The sequence below is a fragment of the Rhinatrema bivittatum genome, chromosome 1 (genome assembly GCF_901001135.1).
Source record: "Rhinatrema bivittatum chromosome 1, aRhiBiv1.1, whole genome shotgun sequence".
Classification (NCBI taxonomy): Eukaryota; Metazoa; Chordata; class Amphibia; order Gymnophiona; family Rhinatrematidae; genus Rhinatrema; species Rhinatrema bivittatum.
In genome coordinates, this window is record NC_042615.1 from 46,246,951 (window position 1) to 46,273,648 (window position 26,698).

A 26,698-nucleotide genomic window follows, 5' to 3' on the forward strand; every position below is an offset into this window, starting at 1 on the left:
GTGAGGGAGTCGGTTGGACCATTAGATGATTGAGAAGTTAAAGGGGCTCTTGGGAAAGATAAGGCCATTGCAGAAAGAATAAATGAATGAGGTTGTTAGAGAGATACCGATTCCAGAGATGGTTTAAGGGTGATGATTCAGATGAACTGAACCAAATCACTGTGAACCTGGAAGATGTAGTAGGCCAGATTGTCAAGCTAAAGAGTAGCAAATCACCTGGACTGGATGGTATACACCCCAGGGTTCTGAAGGAACTAAAAAATGAAATTTCAGATCTATTAGTTAAAATTTGTAACCTATCATTAAAATCATCCATTGTACCTGAAGACGGGAGAGTGGCCAATGTAACCCCAATATTTAAAAAGGGCTCCAGGGGTGATCCAGGAAACTATAGACCAGTGAGGCTGACTTCAGTGCCGGGAAAAACAGTGGAAACTATTCCAAAGATCAAAATCACAGGGCATACAGAAAGACTTGAATTAATGGAACACAATCAGCATGGATTTACCCAATGGAAGTCCATCAGTTCTCTGCGGCCCTTCATTGTCAAATGCCCCAACACTGACGTCAAGGGCTCAGACTTCTTTGACCTGAAGAGCTTCTCCATTTTATCCAGGCGAGTGTGCTGGCCCTTGGGGGTAATCTTATCGCAGAAATGCCCCCAAGCAAAAGACATACACCTTGTGCAGGTTTGTAATGGACATAGTCCAAGGGCATTGGGGGGCACCGGCAAAAACCTGACAACGCCATGGACGCAAAAAAGGCCAACGAGCGGTCTTGAGGGCTCCGCTAACAGGAATTGACTGCACAGTACAAAAAGACTTACCCAGCTAGCTAAGGCCGGGAGGAATCGAGAGGGACCCGACCTAGGAGAGTCGAAAAAAAATGACCGTAGAAAGTTTTCCATAGAAAAAAAAAAAAAAAAAAAAGAGCACGAGCTCCACAACCGCAAGATGATAGCTTCGTGGAAAAGAAGACACTGAAGAGGGACCCCGCTTGGATGCATGGATAGTGGCATACTCAGTGTGCCACTCAAAGTTTCTAGAAGTCCTCAAGCAGGGACAGATGTCACTCCTCCGGAGGAGATGGGTCCGAGGGGAGGTCCCCATAATCATTGGATGAAAACTCGGAGGAATCATCCCCCCATGGGTCCTAAGGGGTGTCGTCATCACTGAGATCGCTCACAGGCATCCGTGGTGGGGGCCCTGCCCAACCCAAAGTTTCTAGAAACTTTGACATAAGTTTTCCGTGCCGGGCTCCATCTGATGATGTCACCTATGTGTGAGGGCTACCATCCTACTTGTCCTAGGAGAAAAAAAATTGTATTGTAAAAGCCCACTTTATAGAAATTAAATCCGAATGCTGCATACATGAGCCTGCCATACAATTTGCTAATCATTTTCCAAAGTCACTAGTTAAAACCCAACATTACTTTTCAACCCAAAAAGAAGGGTGGGAGGATGGTCTACTGCCACTACTGCGGCAACCCCTGCCAGGCTAAGGAGCAGAGCTGCGGGGAGCGTTGTAGGTCTCAAAGGAGACTTCCCTCCAACTCTCTGCCCACCAGCCAGTAAGATGCTGTGGGTCACATCCAGGCATGCCATGTCTAAGAGGAAAACAAATGGAGGATGCAAAGAACAGAGTTTTGAAAAATACCACTGTTTAATACTCCGATGCTGCACATAAGGCTCATGAAACTCCTCTCCGGAGCTGGCACAACGAGAGCAGGGTTTCCTACTGCCTGCTGAACTCACCTGTTGACAGAGGCATTCCACTCTAATTAGGTTTTCACCAGAAAGTTGCTCTAAATAGCAACCGACATTAAGTAACTGTTGACAGAGCAGGCAGGAGAACCACTGCCGAACCTGTTCAGCCAGCACAGCAAGCAGTGTGAGCAGTGCCCACCTTGCAGGACCAGCTTGTGCAATCATACCAGAGAGAGATACTAAAGGCTTTACCGCTTCATATCGATCCCGGTGCTCCTGGAGATAATTTATGCAGGCTTTCCTAATTTCAACATGTCGTGACTGGGAGTCCAAAACCTGAAAAGAAGAAAGGAAAACTATTGGGATGTTCTTTTTTTTTTAAAGACAGCTTTAAAAACATGGAACAGGGCTGCATCGTGTCCCACCCAGACTCCATGTGATCTCTAGCCTAGCCTTCAGTTCCCCACAATTGCAGATCCTCTGGGCTTATCCCACAACTACAGAATGCAGTCGCTGGTTTTTTGTCTTAAATTGCCAATGCATCACATCTCCACTTTCTCTCCTCTGAGGTACAAATATTTAGGTCTCACAATAGTGCAGACTCTGCAGCATTCCAAGAGCTCTCCCTTGAGCTGCCTCTCCCTGCATCACAGAAAGGCATTTGTACATACTTTCTGCCTTAACCTTAGGCAGCTCACTTTATATTCTGCTGCCTCGGGTGCTAACCTGGAGGCCGATGCAATATCATGCGTACAAAAAACCTGCGTTCAACCTGGAAGCACATTTTTTTGAACAAGCACACATCCCCTTTCTTGGGCGCTCGATCTACTATTCTAATGAGATGGTGTGCTAAAAGACGCACAATGGATAACGTGCATGTCCCTAGCATGTCCATGCCATCGAGCGCCCAGAAGAAGTGACTGTGTGCAGGTAAGGAAAACAAAAGCTCCATTTTCTGACCATCCGTTTCCCTAAACTGTGTACAGCCACGGGTTAGGAAAATAGATGCTTGTAAATTGAGCTTCCCTTTTCCTAACCTGACCGCTGTCGAGTTTTTTTTTTATTGCAGCTTTCTGTAGTTCCTCCTGCTTAGTATCACAACAATATTAAGGAGGAACCACAAAAAAAAAATCCCTGTATTTTTTGCTCTTCTGAGCATGGCTTGGGGTGCCTCAAAACTTAACACCAGCTCTGGGCTGGCATTAATTTTTGAGCGTTAAAGTGGGTGTATCTGGCGCACATTTTTTTTTTTTTAGATTGGGGTACTAGCTAATAGCCTCATCAACAAGGCATTTGCATGTGATGAGCACTATTAGCTATGCGCCAGTATGGACGCACGTTTTGGATGTGCTAATCCCGATATTGTATTGGGTCTATGTCTAGTGCGCCCAAAACACATTAAACCGCATGTTTAGTGGCATGCTGAGCTCAGCACCCGATTTTGCATCGGCACCTTGGACTGTAAGCTCTTTTGAGGAAGGTGCTTCTGGTACCTGAATACTAAAAATACTGTAAGCCACCTTCAGCATTATTTGGAAAGGAGAGCTAAAAATAATTCTTCTTCTTATAGAAGCTTAAGCTTCCAGAGTTGAAAGAAGTCTCGAGGGATGCTGCAGAACTTCAGAGAGTAGCCTTCTCGAATGATGTTTAGTACCCATTTGTCTGACGTGATCTCGACCTAGCTTTGGTAGAAGAGGGCTTCGACCCATTTCCTCTTCCTGTGGATCGGTCAGTTCATTCTCATTGTCGAGCACGGCTGGAGCCTGCCCCCGGGCCTGCTTCTCTCTTGGTCTATCAGTTCCGAAAGGGCTGGGACCTTCTGGAGGGACGAGGTGCCTGGAACTGCGAGTCCGGTAGGGTCTAAAGCATTGCAAGCCTCTGCCCTTAGTTCTTCTGGGTGAGGGACGCTGAGATCTTTTATTCCTATCTTCTGGTAGCCGAGGCACTGGGGATTCGTCCCATTTGCTGGCTAACTTCTCCAATTCGCTTCCAAAAAAGAGAGATCCTTTGAAGGACATTCTTGTGAGATTCGCTTTAGATGTTGCATCAGCAGACCAATTCCATAGCCATAGTTGTCTTCTGGCTGCCACTACTGAGGCTATGCCTCTGGCTGAGGTACGCACCAGGTCTGAGCTTGCATCCATCAGGAAGGCTGCTGCAGGTTCCATCGTCTCACCAGTATACGTTCTGGAGTTATTTGCATCTCTCGAGAAGAGCAAGCAGGAACGTGCCACCAGTGCACAGCAGGAAGCAACCTGCAGTGTCATTGCTGTTGCGTTGAAGGCCTGCTTAAGGATGGATTCCAATTGTCTATCCTGAGTATCCTTCAATGCAGCCCCTCCCTCAACAGGAATCATTGTTCGCTTTGAGACGGTACAGACCATGGCGTCTACTTTTGGGAAACGCAGGCGTTCCTTGGTCGCTGGTTCTAGGGGGTATACAGCTTCCAAGGCCCAATCCCCTTTGAAGCTGGCCTCTGGGGCATCCCACTCCAGGTCAATCAGTTCCTGGATGGCTTCCATCATTAGGAAGTAGCATGAGGCTTTACGAAGGGACACCAGGATGGGGTTCTTCTTTGGTTCCGCCATCGGGTCCATGCCTGGAATACCCAGAGTCTTCAGAGTCTGGGAAACAAGGGCTGGTAATTCATCCTTGTGGAAGAAGCGAAGCATGGTTTGGTATGATTTCAGGCCTGGAGGAATTTCTCCTTCTTCCAGGGAGTCGCCATCATCATCATCTGAAGTGTCTGGGTCCCTGTCAGGGAAATTTTTGGTTAGGCGAGGCATGTCTTGAGGCATCCGAGCAGAGCCAGGAGGATGTTGTGCTTCCAGCAGGGGTTGATTGCGCCTGATCGAAGGCTTGCAGCCCTTGCAAAAATTCTAACCAGGAGTAGGTCCTTGGGTCCATGTTAATCCCAGTGGGAGTTGGCGTAGGAACCCCTGAGGTGCTCCCTTGTGGAGAAGCAATCTCAGATGCATAGATTCTGGGAACAATAGTCTTGTAGTAGTTCCAGACCCATCCCCAGACAGTGAGGGGCCAGGCTTTGGTTCCCCCCCCTGGGCTTCCTCGCAATGCTGGCACAAGCAGGACTCCAGTTCAGACTGTGCAAAGCGAGTGCCTTCTGGCCTTCTTGGGTGCCGGTGCCATTGCCTCTACCTTCAATGCGCGTGTGTAGTGTAAACGCGGCTGTGCGTGTAGTTGTGCGTGCGGGGTGCGCTCGGGTGTGTATGTGGCCTAGTTGTGCGTGCGGTTATGCGCGCCGCTGTGCGCACGTCTGTATTCGACGCGCACAAGTTAGATGCATCGGCTGCCCGGCCTGCCCCGCCAGTCGAGAAGGGAAGATGGTGCCGACGCCCCTGCACGTCTCCATGTGGACCCCTGCACCAGATTGGGCCTAGCCCAACCAGTGCTGCTCAACCCGATCAATTCTCCCTTTTACCTCGCTGGGAAGTAATTCATCGGTACAGCAATCTGAGCCTCAGAGACCTGATTTAATGTTTTCTGCTTCCCTGGTCTCGGCGCTTACCGATCAAGTGCCAGGACGGTCTCCAGTTGCTGGGGGGGGGGGGGGGGGGTTTGGGGGAGGGCTTTACCTTCACCGACTCACTCGGTTTTGCGCCCGTTGCCTTTCAGCTACTCTGGGGGCTAAATCTACGCCAGGAACTGGCTACCGGACCAAGGCACACCTCTGAAGGATCTCGGAAGTCACCTCAGGAATTCTCAACTGGGGGAGGGACCCTTAGGTTTCACTGCAGGAGAGCGGGGCTTGATCTTCTTTTAATGTAAATTTTCTTTTTCTTTCTTCTTTGCTGTATTTGTTAACACTAATCTAGTGTGTGGGATAGTATCCGCATCTGCTAGGAGACGGAGAGATACTGAAGGGCTGGGGTTACCGCAGGGATATATCTAGAGTGACGTCAGCTTTAAAATCTGATTCCGTCTCCCATCTGCTACCAGAGCACATAACCCACTGGTCCTGAGTCCATCTGGCTACATGCTAGAAAAATGTTGTTAATTATGTGCAAATATGTCACCCAAGAGCAGCCAACTATGCTACAGATGTTCCTGGCACCTTGCAGGGAGGGGCAGCTTGGGGACACCTTGGTTCTACATCTCCCAGTGCACACTAACAGCAGGGAGGGCTTCACCACTGTCTTGCCTGGAGACTGTCAGATCTGATCTAATGGTAAGTGAAGCATAAGCACTGGCAAGTTAAATGTAAAACACTGATAAGACAAGCTAAGAGAGAATTTGAAAAGAAGCTGGCCAGAGGCAAAAACTCATATATTTTTAAAAGTTTTTATTATATCTGTAGCAGGAAGCCTATGAGGCAGTCAGTTGGAGTGTTAGATGATTGAGGGCTTAAAGGGACACTTAGGGAAGATAAAGGCCTTTGCGGAAACACTAAACAAATTCTTTACTTCGGTGTTTACTAATAAGGATGTTGGGGAGATAACCATTCTGGAAATGATTTTCAAGGGTGATTTAGATGAACTGAATTAAATCATGGTGAACCTGGAAGATGTAAGTGGACCAGACTGGCAAAATGAAAAGCAGCAAATCACCCAGACCAGATGGTATATACCCCAGGGTTCTGAAAAGTCAAAAATGAAATTTCAGATCTATCACTAGTTATTTGCAACATACCATTAAAATTGTTCACTGTACCTAAAGACTGAAAGGTGGCCAATGTAATCCCAATTTTTTAAAAAAGGGCCCCAAGGGTGATCTGGAAAATTACAGACCAGTGAGCCTGACTTCAGTCCCAGTAAAAATCATGGAAACTATTCTAAAGAACAAAATCACAGAACATACAGATCTGGCCTCACAAATCTGCTACAATTTTTTGAAGGGACTAATAAACATGTGGATAAAGGTGAACCAGTAGCTGTGGTGTATTTGGATTTGCAGAAGGCGTTTGACAAAGTCCCTCATGAGAAACTCCTAAGAAAATTAAAAAGTCAAGGGATAAGCTGCAATGTCCTTTTGTGAATTGCAAACTGGCTAAAAGATCTAAAACAGACTAGGATTAAATGGTCAGTTTTCTCAGTGGACAAAGGTAAACAGTGGAGTGCCTCGGGGATCTGTACCTGGACCGGAGCTTTTTAATACATTTATAAATGATCTGGAAAGGGGAATGACGAACGTAGTGATCAAACTTGCAGAGGACACAAAATTATTTAGTGTTGTTAAATCACAAGGTAAGTGTGATAAATTGCAGGTCCACCTTGCAAGACTGGAAGACTGGGCATCCAAATGGCAGTTGAAATTTAAATGTGGACAAGTGCAAAGTACTGCACATAGGGAAAGGTAACCCACGTTGTGGTTACACAATGTTAGGTTCCATATTAGGCGCAGTCGAAAAAAACAATGCAAGGAATTACTAGGAAAGGAACGGTGAATAAGATGGAAAATGATATAGTATATGATACTCATTGTAAACTATAACCACTTAAAGTAAGCAAAATGCTCTGTAAACTGTACATGTTGTATATTGTATATGTTGTAAACTGTATATGTTGTAAACCGAGATGATGGTACCCCAACCGAATTTCGGTATATAAAAACACAAACAAACAAATAAATAAATAAATAAATGTTTTTCCCCATAGTGAGACCGCACCTAGAGTACTGTGTACAATTCATAAAAGATATAGCTGCACTGGAGAACATACAGAGAAGAGCAACCAATGTGATAAAGGGGATGGAACAGTTCCCATATGAAGAAAGTCTGAAGAGGTTAGAGTTGTTCAGTTTGGAGAAAAGACTGCTGAGGGGGGGATATGATAGAGGTCTATAAAATCATGAGAGGACAAGAATGGAGAAATGACTTACCTGATAATTTATTTCCCTTAGAGTAGACAAATGGACTCAGGAGCAATGGGTTATGCTCCCCTGACAGCAGATGGAGACTGAATCAGGTTGTAAAGCTGACGTCACAGTACATAAACCCCTGCAGGGACCTCAGCTCTCCAGTAGTCTCTGTTTCCAATAGATAGTGGGCGTACTTCTCCCTATAGGGATTGTTGAAGAATTTCTCCTTCTAAAAAGTACATTCTAAATTGAAGGAAATTGAGCCCCGCTCTCTAGCAGTGATACCCAAAGGTCCTTCCCCAGGTTGAGAATTCCTGAGGCGATTTCCGAGATGCCTCAGAGGAGTTCTTTGGTCCAGTAATCGGGTCCCGGCGTGAACTTTGCTGCTTAAGCAGCTGAAAGGCAGCAGGTGTAGGACGCTGAGCAAGGCGGTGACAGTCAAAGTCCTCTCTCCCACCCCTGCAGCTAGAGACAGTCTCTCTATTCAGCCAGTAAGCACTGAGCCCAGGTAAGTTTTTGTTTTGTTTTTTTAAAAGGAAGATTACCTCCCGATTCAGAAGTCTCCATTAATCTTCCCACCACCAAGGTACCACTAACTGGTTGTAGTTTCCAGCCTCTCTCTGCTACCACTCCTGTGAAGCAGGACCACCACCGCTGTTCTCCAATCCCGTGGAACCACTCCTGTTTCCAGGAATCTATTGAACAGGTCTTTCAGTGGACCCACCACCACATCTCTGAGCTCTTTCAGTTTTCCTAACTCTTCCCAAACGGAATTTTGTCTATCCAACTCCCATCTATGGTCTTCTCAACCAGCAACAGACCTCCTCCAGGGTCGTCTTTAGTGAACATCGAACTGAAATATTTAATATTTCTGCCATTTTTTTTGTCTCTCTCCATACATCTTTCATTTTCACTATACCACTTCCTCCCTTCTTTCTCGGATATATCTGAAAAATGTTTTGTAATCTCGCTTTACCTCTTTGATAATTCTTTCTTCCACTTGACCTTTTGCTTCACCAGGTATTTATCCCTGTGTTCCTCTTTTTGGGCTCTTTATACTTCCTGAATGCTGTTCTTTTTGCCTTTATTTTTTTTCAGGCACCCTCTTTGTGAACCAAATCGGTTTATTTTTTCCTCTTACTTTTCAAACGTATAGATTTGTTTTCTTTGTAATAGCTCTTTTTAATTTGGACCACTGTTGTTCCACCTCACCCATTTCCTCCCAGTCTTCTAGTTTTAATGGGCTAAATAAAGCATGATCTAAGCAAGTCCAAGCTAAATGTACAAAACCCTGTAATATTCAGACATGCAAGAACCATCTCATGCCCCTTTCCTCTACCTTTCTGCTCTGGGCTCTTGCAGGCAGGTAGGTAATTTAGGGATATTCCCTCATCTTCAACTGAACACACAATCACTTTTACTCTTCCTAGAAAATCCTCCCCCTTCAACATACAGCTGCATCTTTTCTCCTGCAGATTTCCTGGAGACTTTTCTAATACTTGCACACATGAATGACATTCAGGGGATGAAAAAAATCCCAGGCTCTAGGCTGCCTAGAAATTTGTATCTGTTGCAAACCAGGGAGATCTGGGTCAGAAAAAAAGCCACTACAACCTGGGCTGACCCCTGACCATCCGGAAGAGGAGAGGTTGAAGATGAGAGGGAAGGGGGTCAAAAAAGGACAGTAGGAGTAGAAAAGGGAAGAAAAAAAATTCTAAGAGACAAAACAAACCTGAAAAATACAGAAAGCAAGGAAATATAAAACAGATTTTAAAAAATAAAGGATAAAAAAACCCAAAAAGGTTACTAGAGGAAAAATGTTTGGCACCAGTATCTAAAAATTTTGATTTTGTTTCAAAATATTTTTTTCAGTTATTCTGTATACATCTATCACTGACTGAGCAAATCAATCACTGACTGAGCAAATCAATCACTGACTGAGCAAATCAATCACTGACTGAGCAAATCAAGAGCCAAGCTTAGCTGAATTAAACTAAAAAGGAGTCCAGGAATAGAGAACACTACTTGAAAGGAGAGATAAAAACCCAAACACACAAAAAAAAGCAAGTTTGCTTAGTGTAAACAGTGCTTTCCATAGATAGCCAGATGAATTAGCCATGCTGTCTGGGACGTCCTCCAGGCCGCTCGGGGCAAAGCTTCTCTCAAGATACACAGTGCTTTACTCTGTGTGGCTGCGCAGTGGTTCCTGCTCGATTGCTTGGTCTCCTCATTCATAAGGTAGTAGTGAAATGCAGCGAACAGAAAAACAGGCAGATTCATCCTGCTATCTACAGAAAACACTAATTACAGTAAGCAAATTTGCTTTTTTCCGCCATCAAAAAGCAGGCTGAATTAAACCATGCAGCCTGGGAGTCCCCAGCTTAGGGTTGATTGCGCACACACTGTCAGAGCACCTAGAGGAAATGATGCAGTCTTTTGATGCAAGTTGTACGGAAGTTATGTGTGCATCACTTGCCATTTCAGTAGGTAGTTCTAAGTTCTAGCAGCATACCGTAATACTGCTGTTCCCACTGACGTCTGAAGCCACCTGTTTGTCTAAGCAGTAATGAGATATGAAGGTATGGAGAGATGAGCAAGTAGCTGCCTTACAAACATCCAACACTGGAACATTACAAAGACGTGCTATAGAAGCTGCTGCAGCTCAAAGATGATGTGTCTTAATTTTGTCTGTAAGTCTCGAAGGTTGAGTCGAATAACAAAAAGTGAATACACTGAATTAACCAGTTAGTATCCTCTTCGTAACCAGTAACTCCAGCGCATTCAGGTTGAAGGACACAAAAAGCTGAGATTCTCGATTAATGACATTAGCTAACTTCTTGTGATATGCCAATTCTCTCGAGTAGTCCAGAGTGTGTAATAATCTTTCCCTGTCATTGCCATTAGGTTTTAGGAAAAAAGTAGGCAAGTTAATCATTTGATTCAGGTGAAAAGGTGAGACAACCTTTGGTAAGAAAGATGGATGGGAATCATAAAATGACCTTGTCGTGATAGAATTCTAAGTATGGGGGATAATAAACCAATGCCTGAAGTTCACCGACTTATCTTGCTGAAGTTACCTATACCAGGAACAAGACTTTCCATGTCATAAATTTCATGGAGATGATCTCCAAGGGTTTGAAGAGTAGAAGCATGAGCATTTCCAATATCAAGTTGTTATACCAAGGAATAGGCAGCTTTGAGATCGGTGAACGGAGCCTTAAAACTCCCTTCATGAAACGTGACACCAGAGGATGGGTCGACATTGACAGTCCATCCTTGGAGTGATGATATGCCACTAACACGCTAAGGTGCACCCTGATGGATGACACCGCTAATCCAAGGGCAAATAATAACTGCAGATACTACAACAGCTGTTCCAAGAAACAATAGAATGGGTCTGTGTCTGTTGATCGACACCAGTAAAGGTATCTAAGCCATTTAAAGGAATAATTCTCTCTCATAGATGGCTTCCTGGTGGATATTAGCATGTCCTGAATTTCCGATGATAAAGAAAGGCGACTTAACACCTCCCTTAGAATCTCCAAGCTGTGAAATGAAGAGACAAATACATGGGGTGTAGGAGTGTGCTTCCCTCCTGAGACAGCAGATCTGCAGTGTTCCCCAGCGAGATTGGTGGTTGGATCGAAAGTTGTACTAGATAGGCATACCATGGTTGCCTGGGCCAAGTTAGGGCAATGAAAATGAGATTGCTTCCTCCACAATGCACTTTTGAATTGCCCGACCCATTAGCGGTATCGGCGGGTATGCGCAAAAGATCTCTTATCCAAGTGATCAGGAATGCATCCTGAGAGGCTCTGCCTTGGTTCAGGTACAGACAGCAAAATCTTGGTAGTTTTGTGTTGCTCTCTGTGGCGAAGGGGTCTAGGCACAGCACACCCCATCTCTTGAAGAGAGGCTGTTCGCCATCCTTTGATGCAAAGCCCATTTGTGGGGATGGAAAATCTGAATGAGTCTGTCCATTTCCATGTTTATCACCCCAGGAAGGTAAGTCGCTTGTAATTGAATGGCATGATTCTCTGCCCATTCTAGAATCTGTACTGCTTCTTTGCATAGTATCCTGGAACAGATCCACCTTCCTTGTTTATATAAAACATGGCCACTTAATTGGCCGTATGAATCATCACCCTCTTCTCTTGGAGTTGGAGAGAACAGGTGTAAATTGCATGCCTTATCACCCTTAATTCCAATAAATTGATTTGGAGAGTCCTTTCCTGTGGTGACCAAAGGCATTGTGTCTTTAGGTGTAGCAGATGAGCTCTCCATCCCCTCAAGGATGCATCTATGGTTAGGATTAATTTATGTGTGGGGTTGCGAAATGGTGCTCCTTCTTCTAGAATCAATGACTGAGTCATAGTTACTTGCACCAACAGTAGTTGGGTGTATTGTGGCCATTGGGCCTTGAGTCCCCACTGCAGTTACCGCATGTAAAAGCGAGTGTGTGGAACAACATAAATGGCTGCAGCCATGTGACTAAAATTGTAAGTATTTGACGTATTGCCGTCAGAGCATTGCCGTCAGAGGTGCAATTGGGTTCATAAGTAGAGAGTTAATTTGTGAAATGTTTTGACACTCTTGGATGGCAGGAAAGTTTACAGACAATCGTGTTTATTGTTGCTCCTATGAACTTAAGTACCTGAGATGTTGCTCCTATGAACTTAAGTACCTGAGATGTTTCTCCTATGAACTTAAGTACCTGAGATGGCTGAAGGCTGGACTTCTCATAGTTTATTAAGAAACCTAGATTTTCTAAGCAGTTTATCGTCTGGAGTGGATGTGAGTGAAGAATCCTGGGCTTCGATGAAATGAGAAGTCAATAAAAAAAGCCTTCCCCTTTCTCCTTAGGTGGGCCACAACTATGGCTAGGCATTTTGTGAACACTCCGGGGGCTGATGATAGTCCAAAAGGTAGGACCTTGTACTGGTAGGGCTGGGAATTCACCTGAAAACACAGGTGAGGAACAGTGCATCGGAATATGAAAATAAGCATTTTTGAGACCCAAACACCACATCCAATCATTGGGTTGTAGAAATGGAAGAATGTTTTTTACTCTGCGCATGAATTTGTTCAGAGCCCGAAGGTCCAGTACAGGGAGGAGTGAAGAAACGGCCAAGTTCTGTTCCTTCAATTGAGAGACTGTCTTATGTAGCTTGACCCCAAATAAATTATCCCCTTTGCATGACAGGACAGCCAGCTTCTCATGGACATCTTCGCGTATAGTGCTCGCTCAGAGCCAGGCTATTCTGCGGGCTGCTATTGAGGATGCCAATGTCTGAGCAAATGTTCTGAATGCTTCGTATATCATGCAAAGATGACGACGCAGTCCCTCTTTCATATCTTCTGATGCTTGGCTCTGCATTTGTCCATCCGCTGCTGTACTGGTGTGCAGCTTGATGGTTTGCAAGTACTCATTCAAATTCTGAGTGATGTAAAACAGGTGTTGCTGTATCTTAACACTGAGCATTGCCATCAGAAAAACCTTTTTACAGAAGTCATCCAGGTACTTGTTATCTTTACATCTGGAGGTGCGTTGGAATACAGGACAACATTTTGGCCTTTTTCATGGCCGACTCGACCACTACCAATGCGTGAGAGAGTTGGACTTGCAGTAATGTGTAGATTTCCGCATGTGAAACTTCAAGTCAGTTTTCTTCAACGTGGGAGGACCTGAATAAAGGGACTCCCACATCTTATCCATAACCACATCCAAAACTGCATGAGATGGGAGTGCAGTTAGCTCCGATGAGAAATCAAAGATTTTTAATATGCTCATTACTTCAGATCTCAAATCTGGTACCTTTCTCATTTCAATTTTTAAAACAGAGCCTACCTCTTCCACAAATCTGAAATAAGATAGGTCTTCTGGAGGCAAACATGACTCTAGTGGCTCATCCAGAGGATCAGATGGAATCCCTGTCGATGTATCCGGCGAAGGTGGGGGCGAGTTTTGGGGTTCTCGGTCTGGTTCCGGGGAAGTTGCCAGATCTGGATACCAGTCAACACCCTGACATGTCTCATTCCTGGTCTGGTAAAAATGGAACTGAAGGCAGGGATAAGGCCCCCTCTGAGTGATTTGTTGGAGGTTGAGATTAATGACTCATTTCCAGAGAAACGAAAAAGGTCCAAAGGACATCAGAGATTTGAGACATGGCCTGCGAAGCCAGTCCTGTCGGGTTTGTCAAGGGAAGAAGATCTTCTTCTTTTGTGGAGTCATCTCATCTCCTGCTCCATGAATATGAGATGGAGGTCTTTTAGTTACAATCCTAGATGGACTTAATGCCGCAAGGAGAACTGAGGACCCAGGACCCCTGCGGTGTTCAGATGGACCCTGATCTTTGCAGACGGACTTATGCCTCTTAGATATAGACTCTTGAAACTGGGGCAGTTTCCTGTTTGCTTGGAAACATCCAAGATGCCTGCATGGCCCTTCCTGGATGAAGAAGAATGATTAGAAAACGCAGTTGCTTACCTGTAACATGTGTTCTCCTAGGACAGCAGGATGTTAGTCTTCACTTGTGGGTGATATCATCAGATGGAGCCAGGAACGGAAAACTTGTGTCAAAATTTCTAGAAACAAGCGAAGAATATCATCTTGCTTGTCCTAGGAGAAGCATGATGCATTGGGGAAGATGTCGTGTTCGCTACATCAGACGTACCAGAAGCCAACAGATGCTCTGGCGTGAACACGACTTGTGGATCCTGATGCCACTGCCCCGGAATGGCTCCCTTATTACTTCCTTTCCCTTTATGCTTCAACGTTTCCTGTCATATGCGTCGACTTTGTCTTATGCGTCATAGATGGTTTCTCTCTCAACTCTTGTGTCGAGGGTTGGTGCATCGACTCTGTCATATGCATCAGTTGCACCACCTCCTTTAGTCGGGTGGTGTCATGCGTTGTAGGACACGGTGCTTCTTGACTCCTGACGCTCTTAGGTCGGCGGTTTTGATGACACTTTCAGCCTCTTATGGGGTTTTGAGATGGCTTTTGCAGTCTCGAGCTCTCAGAGTTTTTCCCACCTGGTTCTGCCTGCCTTAGTCCGTAGCGGTAATCGGCCCCACCAATGACACTCACTAAGGCTGAGTAGGCCATTGAGTTTTGGGAGCCGGGGAGGAATGAGTGAAACAATGCCTGGATTGTAAACTGGTTGATGGACAGAAGACAATGTGTGATGGTAAATGGAACTCTCTCTGAAGAGAGCGCGGTTTTAAGCGGTGTACCGCAAGGATCGGTGTTGGGACCGGTCCTGTTCAATATCTTTGTGAGCGACATTGCGGACGGGATAGAAGGTAAGGTTTGTCTATTTGTGGACGACACTAAGATCTGCAACAGAGTGGACACGCCGGAAGGAGTGGAGAGAATGAGACGGGATTTAAGGAAACTGGAAGAGTGGTCGAAGATATGGCAGCTGAGATTCAATGCCAAGAAGTGCAAAGTTATGCATATGGGGAGTGGAAATCCGAATGAACTGTGTTCGATGGAGGGGGGGGGGGGAAGGCTGATGTGCACGGAGCAGGAGAGAGACCTTGGGGTGATAGTGTCTAATGATCTGAAGTCGGAGAAACAATGTGACAAGGCGATAGCAAAAGCCAGAAGAATGCTGGGCTGCACAGAGAGGAGAATATCGAGTAAGAAAAGGGAAGTGATTATCCCCTTGTACAGATCCTTGGTGAGGCCTCACCTGGAGTATTGTGTTCAGTTCTGGAGACCGTATCAACAAAGAGACAGAGACAAGATGGAAGCGGTACAGAGAAGGGCAACCAGAAAGGTGGAGGGTTCTTCATCGAATGACTTATGAGGAGATATTGAAGAATCTAAATATGTACACCCTGGAAGAAAGGAGGAGCAGGGGTGATATGATTCAAACTTTCAGATACTTGAAAGGTTTTAATGATCCAAAGACAACGACAAACCTTTTCCGTCAAAAAAAAAATCAGCAGAATCAGGGGTCACGAGCTGAAGCTCCAGGGAGGAAGACTTAGAACCAATGTCAGGAAGTATTTCTTCACGGAGAGGGTGGTGGATGCCTGGAATGACCTTCCGAAGGAAGTGGTGAAGACCAGAACTGTGAAGGACTTCAAAGGGGCGTGGGATAAACACTGTGTATCCATCAAGTCTAGAGGACATGAATGAAGAGGGGGTGGCTCGCGGGAATGAAGGCTACTACCTGGAGATAATACCCTTATTCAATATACATACACACGGTTAATGCGACTCCAACATTGCTCTAAGCTTCAACGGTAAGAGGAAATGTGGAAAAAAAAAAAAGAAGGATTTGCATTCACAAAAAAGCGGGGTGTAGCTTGCTTGTTACGGCGGTTACTACTCCCAAAGCAAATAAGCCTGATACTTTACTTTCAATGCATATCTAGCATAGCTCTCTGCTTCAATGGCAGGGGAGAAAGTCTGTTACTTCACTTTCAATGCATATCCAGCATAGCTCTCTGCTTTAATGGCAGGGGAGAAAGTCTGATACTTCACTTTCAACGCATAGCCAGCATAGCTCTCTGCTTCAACGGCAGGGGAGAAAGTCTGTTACTTCACCTTCAACGCATAGCCAGCATAGCTCTCTGCTTCAACGGCAGGGGAGAAAGTCTGTTACTTCACCTTCAACGCATAGCCAGCATAGCTCTCTGCTTCAACGGCAGGGGCATTGTAGAAAAGAGTATCTATATATATATAGACAACAACCAACAAGGACTAAATTACATAGTCGAGTAAACAAAAGCATGGGTGTAGCTTGCTTATTGAGGCGGTTACTACCCCTAACTAAGCTACATATTCAATTAGATGCAGTTCCAACACTGCTCTCTACTTTAATGGTGGGGTGGAAGGGAAATAAAACTAAAAGGTACTAAGAGCCAAGCGTAACAAGTAAAAGGAAAAAAAAAAAGTGCATAGCTTGCTGGGCAGACTGGATGGGCCGTTTGGTCTTCTTCTGCCGTCATTTCTCTGTTTCTATAATGCTCCAGGGTTGGGCCATAGGAGCTTGACAAGGCTCCTTCCTTTTCCCTCGGTCTGGCTATCTTCTCAGTCCATTGTCTTTGGGCTCTTGGCGACATTCTGCCACAATCACGGCAGGACACTTGCCTGTGGTCAGGCCCCAGGCACAGGAAGCAATAATTAAGTCAGTCGTTGACAGACAATTTTGCCACACTGGTAGTTCTTGAACCCTGAGGTCTTCAGAGCCATTGAAGAACTTATGTTCTTATGTTCTTAACTGAAAACTGCTGTTTGGGGTTCACTGCAATGAAGAGAAAGTTATGAGAAGAGAGAGATAAATCGAACTGCGCATCTGTGAGCTGCATGGGAAAAAACAGAACTGAGGAGACCAGGCAATTGTGCGGGAACCACCATGCAGCCGACAGCAAAATTCTGTGTAACTTGAGAAAAGCTCTACCCCAAGCCGTCCGGAGGAAGTCCCAGACAGCATGGCTAATTCAGCCTGCTTATCAATGGGAAAACAGGATGTTAAGAGCCAAAAGGACAGTAGGAAGAGGAGAACACTAATAAATACAAGCAGCAGCGCCATTTCCTAGTACCTGCTCAAACCCAGTTCACCGTCTGGATACCATTTCAGTGGTTCCAAAACTTTCTTCTGCCAAAGACTTCTATGGCTTCCGATTACATTTTCTGCACTCATTTCATTATTCCCTGACTAATCAGACACTTGCCAGAAACAAGGTAAGGATGTTTGAGACTGCCAATGATCCGGTCAACAATGACTCAAGAAATTCAAGAGCGGTTTATGGAGTTGAGGAAGTACATTGGACAGGGAACCTAATCCCTGTCCTTCTCCAAAGTGCTACCTATCTACACAAAATGTATTGTCCTCACAAAAACTTTAAATCGTGACTGGTGCAGGCAGGGTGACATACCTGAGAGAATAAAGATCTTTACAGGTGGGATGTTTATGGCCACCCAAGAAGGGTTCTGAGGGCCTTACTCACTGTTTCCAGTACTACTGGGACTGGCATTTAATTACGCAAAGGGGAGGCATAAAGACTTTCTTCCCCCAGCAAAAATAGGCAAGGTAAACAAGATAACCCTTGAAAGGAAAAGAGCACAGGAGGTGAGAGCAAGCAAAAGTTGAGGAAAGAAAGCTGCCAAAGTAAGAAAAGGAAAAATAAGGAGAGAACCAAAAGGACATAAAGAGAGCGGAAAGCAGAGCACCATGTCAGAGAGTTGGACCTGGGAGGCCAGCACAGCAGAAGTGGATCTGGATGGAGTCTTGTTGTAATGAAAACTAGTATTAAGGTGTTAACAAGTGGTCAATTTCTTAAACCAAAGTGCCAAGTCAGGTCCAACAGCAGCCTTCACCTTCCATTTTTCCCCAATGGAAAAAAACAAACAACTTCCGAAAGGTTCCAGGTTGCTGACCCGGTAGAAAATCATCACTGGGTGTCCCCATCCCAGCACTTTCTGCCGAAGTAGAATATCAAGTGTTGGTAAATAAATAAATATCGCAGTGAGGAGCCACTAAACCTCCCCCTCCTTTCCTTAGGCGGCTCAAGGTTAGATTCTGTGGCAAAAGTTTTAAAAGATTCTGCAACACAATTTCTGAAATTCCACACCAGTTATGCAGCATAGATGTGCATTCTCCAGATTAGAGAATGGACTTTTATTTTGTACAATTAAAATATTTTTCCAACATTCCTTTTTGCCTGAAACATTTACTTTGTCCTTTCGAGGGTTTTCTAAAGAGCAGGGGATCTCATGCATCAACATGAGGAGAAGAGGAAAGGGAGAATCAGGGATTGGGGTGGAGGCTGCAGAACAAGGTGTCCCTCCCCTGACTCCAGCCCCACGTACCAATACACACTCCACACACCTCCACACTCTCCTTCCAAGATGCTCTAAATTCTTCTATTCACACAACACCCTCTCTTCCAAACACACGCACACACTCTCATCCCCTCTTTCATAAGCTTCCCACCCCCAAATCCCCCTTCCTATCTCTCCCACCACCCATCAGCAGGAGGTGGTGAGCCACAGCACCTCAGGCCACGTCCTCCTCCTCCTCTGCTGCCAGGGGCAGATGTGCTGCTGCTCTCCTCCTCTTCCTGCCACTCAAATAAGCACAGGCTGCTTGGGGGGGGGGGGGGGGCAAGGGGAGTGAGTAATCAGCTGTAACAGAGTGGGGAACAAGGAATTTTTTTTGGGGGGGGGTGGGAGTTGAATGCGCCACCAGACAGCTTTCGGCTTCCCAACCTGGTTTTGCACCCAGTTTCCCCAGGATTTCTGCAGGGACCAGCAGATTCTGTGGCAGGGGTAGACTTTGCAGGTCTTCCTGCAGAAGCGCATGAAATCAGGGGCCTAATATTAGCCACTAAAATAAAGGAAGTACAGGGATTACTGTGAGTTGTCCTGGAAAAACCTAACAGAAAAACTCTATGTACATGGGTGAATTAAAGAGACCTGCGCACAGAGGAAAGAAATGGATTTAGACATGAAGCATTACCAGGTTGGTGATGCTTATGGAAGACTTCACTCTCCCAGATGTGGACTGGAGCCGACCAGCTAAGAATGCAAGGCTTCCAAGATGTTTCCAAGGCCATTCCTGGGCAACTAGATGAAAAGGCCACTTGAGAAGATGCTGTGCTGGATCTGGTACAGAGCTTGTAGCAAGGGGAGAACTAAGGGTCGTAGTCATCATTGTACCCTCTGGTTCAATATTAAGCTCTGAGCTGAACTGAATCCTACTAAGGCTAGGGGAGCAGACTTCAAGAAGATGAAGTGATGGTGCCGAGGAAGCCCTACTGGGAATCTGGGAGCTGAAGGTTTAAGGTGATCACCAAGAAGCCAACAGATCTCTGTGTAAGGCTGGATAAGCAAGGGGAAAGGAAAAAGAACCTAATGTGATTCTCAGAGGAGGTAGCAGATACAGTAAGAGCAAAAAGATTTGAATTCAGAAAATGCAAAACAAAAAACCCCCAAAAAAAAACAAGTGAAGGAGGGAAGAGGGAATTAGCAAAGGGAGACAGGGAGGGCAGTTAGAAGAGAAAAGGCCCAAATAAAGGGAGGAGGTAAAACCTTCTTTAGCTAGATAAGGAGAGGTGAAAGTCTAAAAAGAGAATAAACAGGAGATTTGTGAGAACGGACAAGGCAAAAAATCTGACATCTGTTCCTTTGCTTGGTTATTTACAGAAGGGGGAAGGCAACAGATTTATGGCAGGAAATGGCATTGAGAAATGTAAAATAACTGCAAACCAAATGACAGGGAAGGAGATATTTGAAGCACTTCTAAAAACAAGGCCACAAGTCCAAGGACCCATGTTGCTCACAACCCTGTCCAACTTGTCCAGGCTCCAAAGGACTGGTCAAGAAAGGATGTGGTCCCGCTACTCAAATGGTAACTTCAGTAGTCAGCAAAACTCTGGAAACAATACTAAATAATAAAAAGATGGCATAGCCAGCAGCCAATCTGGTGTCTTCAAAGGGATGATCCTCTCAGAAAGACTTGGATTTTTTAATGAGGAGACCAGGGAGATACAGTAGACATTGCTTTTCATACTGGTAAGCAAACTAGAAGGTATGAGAGTAGACCAGAAAGTCGTAAATTAGGTGAAGAAGTGATTATACGTTGCTGGATGCAGAGATGGTAAAGGAAGTCCATGCTACTGAAGGCAGAGTGATTTGTACGGTTACCCCAGAGCTCGGTACTAGGGCCTAGTTTGTTTTTTTTTTTTGGGGGGGGGGGGGGGTTCAACATTGTATTTAGTGACATTAAAATATGCTCGTCTGCAGATGATACAAAAATCTGTAATGATAGACACGCAGGAATGGGTGAAAAATCTGAAAGAAAGTTTGAAAAACTGGGAAAATGGTCAAGGGTTTGGAAAATTAATCTCAAAACTAAAAAAAAAGAAAAAAGGTATAAAAATCCTGCATTTGGGAGACAAATCTCAATTAGGCACACATCCACTGGAAAGAAAAAGAAGAGGAAACTATTAAGGAAGATCTAGGCGTAAGCACCTCAGAGGACCCTCAAGGTAGCCAATCAATGTAAAAAAGCAATGAGGAAAGCTACCAGTATGCTTGGTTACAGAAGGAGAAGCATCAGCAGCAGGAAAAAGGGGAGGTAATATTACCAGGGTACAGGTCATTAGGGACCCGAGTACTGTGTTCAGGTCTGGAGGCCATGTCTTGTAAGGACATCGAAAAGAGGAAGCAGATCAGGGAAGAGCTACTCAAATGACACAGGTCCTGCAACACAAACCCTTTAAAAAGAGGCTTCAGATGCTCAAAACATACTTGCTGGAGGAAAGATGGGAAAGGGGGGATACGACAGAAACAGATGTGACAGCATTAAATTAAAATAAACTAAGGTAACATTTTCCATAGCAAAAGCAATTTAGGAACAAAGAATGAGCTGAATTTGTATGGGGAAGACATTTAGAGAAAAGATGAGAAAATCTCTTTACTGAGTGGTAAAAGTCTGAAACAGCCTACTGAATGGGAACCGAAAACATGACAAAATGTAAGCATGCTTGGGCCAGATACAGGGGCCCAATGTTATAAGAACCATGGTGAAATCGGCGCTAGGGTCTGCATTTTTTTCTTTTTGCACAAGTGGTCAAAGCAGGCACCTCCATGGGGTGCCTAACGGACGCGTATGCAAATGAGATACACGCAGAAAATCTGCATTAAGCACACATGCAAAAATGCACGCAAATATAGCACCGTGCAGAAACCCGTATTAATGTATTAATGTAGTGCCCCGTGCCTGATTCTCGGGCGAAAGCCTTCCCTTTTCATAAAACAATGAAGAAGTTAGCGGTCCGGAAGTGGGTCTGAAGGTGGAGAGAGCAATGTCTAACCCCTTCATGTTCCATCTCGGCCCGCGTGGCAGCTATACTGGTGGATATCAGTAAGCACAGGAAATGCAGCAGAGATTTCTTCATCCAACCTGCAAAATGTACCATAGCATTCGGAAAAAGTGAAGGTAATCCACCATTACCCCAGAGCTACACAGACCCACAACCACACTAATGCCAGCAATGAAGTAAACTGGCCTCCAGACATGTTTTAACATAACTCCTGCCCTGACCCAGGTGTTAAAAAAACCCCATGTACAAAAACCCGCTTTAAATCGATGCACAGCTCCCTGGATAGCCCGTGAATAGTTAACTGCTTCCTTTCCATGCACTCGCACAAAACCAGCCGCGGTTTTTAAGCAGGTTTGTGTGTGTGTGTTTTTCCTGTGCTGAACACGTTATTACATACATGTACAAGACTAGCGCGGGGAAAAAAAATGTGCAGACACATGCACTAGTATGCACAAAAAACCCACAGCAGCTTTAGCATAGCTTATCACATCTGCTCCCTTACAGGTCGATGCAATAAGACGGGTGTAAAAACGTGCATCCAAACTGGGCGCCCGTATTTTTAAACACACGCATAGCCACCTCACCTGGGCGCCCAATGCTATATTTAAATGAGCTGGTGCACTAAAAGGGACATGCTAGGGAGAAACTGTGTGACCCTAGCGCTCAAATGCATTGGGTGCTCAGGAGAGACAGTTCTACACTTACATATTGCTACGGGCACTCAAGAAAGAATTAATATAATGGATCGGATTACAAATAAAACCTTTTCTGGACACACAATATACATGTATACTAGCCTGGAGTTGAATATTGTGCGCCTAGAAATTTTATTTTTTTTTGTAATCTATCCATTTCATTATTTCTTTATTGTTAATCACCAAAAGTAAATATACTGTTCTCTGTGGTCCCTCCTCTGTAGACAAACCACAGAGGAGTTTTTCCTAAGCCCATGATTTACAAAATGATTAACGCTACTCCAGGGCTAGTGTTAAATTTTCCACATTAACAAGTGTGCGCTGGGTGTCCAGGGATTTACTGCATCAGAGGGTAATAACTAATAGCCTCATCTATATGGAATTTGCATGTGATGAGCACTATCAGCTATGCAGTTGTTTGGACATGTGTTTTGGATGTGCTAATCCCCTTATTGATTCGGGTGTTAGTCCAGCGCATCCAAAACATGTGCCCAACTGCTCGTTAACCTGTGTGCTAGGCCGGGCGCATTTTATTGTATCGGTCCCTTAGAGAGCAATTGTGAAGACCTAATATCTATATTACCTTGGGCCACTGATGTCCAGATTCAATTTACAATCTCTATTGCCGTCATGGAATACAGAGAGAAGAAATGAAAAGGGGGCTTGAGTATTTGTTCAGTCATAAGACCAAAAAGCAGAGAACACAAAACAATGAGCAGGGTAGAGAGTGTGGCAGTACAGGAAAAAATAGAAATTGGTTTCAGATGACAACAAATGCCAATAGCCCCAACTTTTAAGGGGTACTGATAAGCAGCCAAAATGGAAAAAGACCAGGACTGCTTGTACGACCAAGTCCTCACCCAGTAAAAATTTTGCTAGAAATATATTTTTTTTAATGGGTTTGACAGTTGCTTGGTTTTTGATTGTAAATATTATGATCCTGATCATAAGGCTTGGAGATAACCGCATGGAGTGGCAGTTACTAACCTTATGAGAAACAGAGGGATAATCTGCATGGGGCAACAGGGAGGCTTGCTGGGCAGACTGGATGGACCCTTTGATCCTTTTCTGCTGTCATTACTTTGCTAAGAAGCACAAAATGCTCAGATGTTTCAGACTCCCCCCTCACTTGTGTTGATGGCTGACTGGATTATCACATAGCTCAATGGTAAAACATGGGAGGAAGTCATAAACTGGATTACATATGGGATCTGACAATGCCTGGAATGGCCTGCTAGCAGAAATTATGGAGACCAGCACAATGATGGAATCAAAACAAGTTTGTGATAGATAGAGGGAAGTGGTAAAACAGGGGATAAGAGGCTGGGTAAAAGCAAAGGGATTTATTTATTGAATTAAAACCAATTCTATTTCCTAAATAAAAAAAAAACATCCAAAGCAATGAACAAATATGCAGAATAATCTGCATCAGGAACAATATACTTAAAACATAAAACCATGACAGCAACCAACAGACAATAAAAACTTCACTTAAATTAAGCCCCAACATCAGGTAATATAAATATTTGATCTTCACCATACCAGACCCAGGGTCCAAAAAGCTTTACCTCAGTCTGACAGACGGAGCAGTCAAATAGCTACAACTCCGCCAAAGACAAAATTCCAACAAGTATAACATTAGATCTTTATCTGGTGTCATCTATTATGTTAGATATGCCCTGCTGACACCATTAGGGGTTGCTTCCTGACTCCATCAACTTGTGACTGGCATCTACTTGCAGTAATTTATGCCAGGTTCAGCAGAAAATGTTTCGACATCCATCTCTCTCACTCACCTGGATTTTATCTTCCCTGTCCTTCCACTTCTTCAGCTTCATCTCCCCCTCCCCACAAGTGTTTCTCTCTCACCTCTCTCTAAAGATATTTATGTCTATAGCTCCTAAAGTAAGTACCCCTCACTAGTCTGCTCCTTTTGCTCTAATCCAGGGGTAGACAGATCTGGTTTTCAGGATGTCCATAAAGAATATGCATCATATATATATATATGCATACATCGCTTCCACTGTATGCAAATTTACCATGCATATTCATTATGGACATGCTGAAAACCACACCTGTTTGTGACACTCCAGAACCAGAGTTGCCTACCCCTGCTCTAATCAGTGGCACAAAGCTGCAGCTCCTCTCTTTCTGCCCCGATCGCTGGCACAGAAGAGCCGCCACCCACCCCTCCCCCTTCTTGCCCTGATCAGTGGTACAGAAGCACTGCTCGTCCCTGCCCGCTGCACTGGACGGCAGGTGGAGCTTTTTCTGGGGTGAGGTTAGCACCCTCTCAAGGGAAAGAGCCTCAGGGACCTTAGACCTCATCTTATTTCCTATGAAAATGCTTAAGAGCATCAAAACTAGTAAACCATCCACCAACCGCACCCAGTGAGCTGGTCCAAGCTTTGTAACCTGTGGGGATCCCCCGTATATTCACTCTGATCTCCCGCGCGCTGTATTTGCGTTTTGATAGTAATCAAATGCAGAAGTGGAGGGAGGAAGTCGATGGTTTACGTTTGTCACCAATCCCCGCTCTTGGGGGGTGGGAGGGAGCTTGGCGGTATAAGTAGCCCATTTCCGCTATCCTAGCCCTCGGGGCCCCAACTCTCCTCCCTATAACGCGAGGCTATCGTGATTCACGATGCCGCCGCGCCCTATAATCCCGACTCCCCCCCAAGTCCCGAGACACCCAGAGCCGGGGGTCTCACAATGCGCGGGGCCAGGCTGATTTCCCGGCGGCTTCCCCATCCCTACTGACCTGTTCGGCCACGGCCCTGAAGAGGCACGATCCGTCCTTGGCGACCCGCTTCCGATAGAAGCCCTGAGAGCGCAGGTAGCCGTCCATGAGAGCCTCGCTTTTACCGCCGGCGCTCGAATCACCGGCCGCCGCGGCCTCCATACTCCCCGGCCTCAGAGCAACGCCGCACAGCCGGCCCGCATCACTAAGAGACGGAGGGAGGAAGGATCTCGGGTTAGACCCTCCACGCAGGCTACGACTCCGGAAGAGGCCCCCCGAGCCTCAGGCGAGGCCGCGCTCTGTCTCCGCCGAACGAGGAGCGCGAAGAGGAGAGGGGGGCACGCGCTACCGACACACGCACGGCGAAAACTTTGTTTTCACTTTCGTACCCACGCCGAACGGCCTTCTGGGAGCTGTAGTTTCCCGCGATCGGAAAAGAGGCGCGCCAGACAGCGAGAACGCGCGAGGTAAGCAGGGCGCCTCTGCCGGCCGGCGAACTACGAGTCCCAAAAGCCCTTGTTATCTCCGGCGAGGGGAGAAAAAGACAGGGAGCTGCTTAGGGCCTGGAAGAGGGGGGCGGTGTCGCCGTAACCACCTCTTTCCAGCCGCGGCTTCCAGACAATAAACGGTCCGTGGGCTGCCGCCAGAGCCGATTTTTGCCCGCTCTGTGGCCCTTCGGGCGCTCTGGTTAGAAGAGGCTGCCTGACAGGGATTTGGGGGTGACGCTGCGGGCACGTTTCCTTGTTGCTAAGTTGCAGGGGAGCGGCTTTCCGTTCTCGGGTACTTCCGCCCGCTCCTGGTGATCGGTTGCTTTCTGTTCCTGGAGCGGGGGGGGGGGTGCGGTTAGTCACTTGTGTTACAAAATCCGTTTGGGGTTTGTATGGAGATGCTGTTGTGTGGCAATAACCACCGTTGGAGAAAACTGTGTTTTTGTCTTTCCTTCGTTAAGATAACAGTTTACTATAAAAAATAATCCAAAATTGTAAAAGTGCTTTCCGTAAATGCTACACGGCAAGGGAAGCACAGCTAGGGCAAGAGATCAAGGGAACTATATAAGTGACTGTTTTGATTCATTTTATGCTTATCACCAGAAGAAAATATGACCTTTTTTTTTTCTTCTCAAGTTCACTATTCAGCAAGTTAGACAGTAAACTCTATTCGGTTTGGAGCAACACAGTCTGGTGTTGAGTTGTCCTTGTTTCCAAGCCCTAAGGGCCCTGAAGCATGAAATGACAGCGATAGACAGCTGTAGATACAATGAGCCACCATAATGAGGACAATTGTGCTACTATAAAGTGCCTTCCCCAAAGAGCTTATATAATAAGACTGTTGCACATAGTTCTGTGCTATATATATTTGATTTATATTGCACTAAGAAGTCCCAGCACAAAATGAAGTACTTCTTTCACTTTGTGGCTGTCTAAGGCATCTTTTTAGTTTTATGCGCACAGTTTTGGGCACTTTATTTACAGAATTTCTAAACCATCTTCCTAGCCTTATCAAGGATGCTCAAAATGGTGACAATAAACTATATCATATAGTTATAAAATACAATACAGCATAATCATCGAAGCAAATCTTAAGAATACAAATAAACCATAAATAAAGTAAAACCATATTTGGACACATACACGAATAGAATCACACAAAAAATTTAAAGCCGTGCACTAATCAACACAGTACCCTAATTGCAAATCCACTTAAAAGACATCTTCAGGGAAAGAATCAAGTTTTTATTCCATTAGATGTCTAGGAGGCAAGTCTCTTTCAATGGAGAGGAAACGCTAGAACAAAGGGTCCTGGGATGAGGGTGAAAGGGGGTAGACTTAGGAGTAATCTGAAGAAATATTTCTTTACAGAAAGGATAGTGGACACATGGAACAGCCTCCTGTGGAGGT

The 26,698-nt window shown here is 45.3% G+C and overlaps 1 protein-coding gene across 2 annotated transcripts in view; it reads right to left on the reverse strand.

Moving 5' to 3' along the window:
* OTUD4 (OTU deubiquitinase 4) overlaps positions 1-25,378 on the reverse strand; it is a 234,325-nt gene extending 208,947 nt beyond the window's left edge. The window contains exons 1-2 of one of the 2 annotated variants that reach the window (XM_029600893.1): positions 24,822-25,378; positions 1,959-2,042 (exon numbers count right to left, since the gene is read on the reverse strand). In XM_029600893.1, the coding sequence (XP_029456753.1) occupies positions 1,959-2,042; positions 24,822-24,962 (225 nt within the window). In that variant the 5' untranslated portion in view covers positions 24,963-25,378. The remainder of the gene's footprint in view (positions 1-1,958; positions 2,043-24,821) is intronic. The other variant, XM_029600808.1, reaches the window with a different exon arrangement.
* Between the last annotated feature and the right edge of the window lie 1,320 nt (positions 25,379-26,698).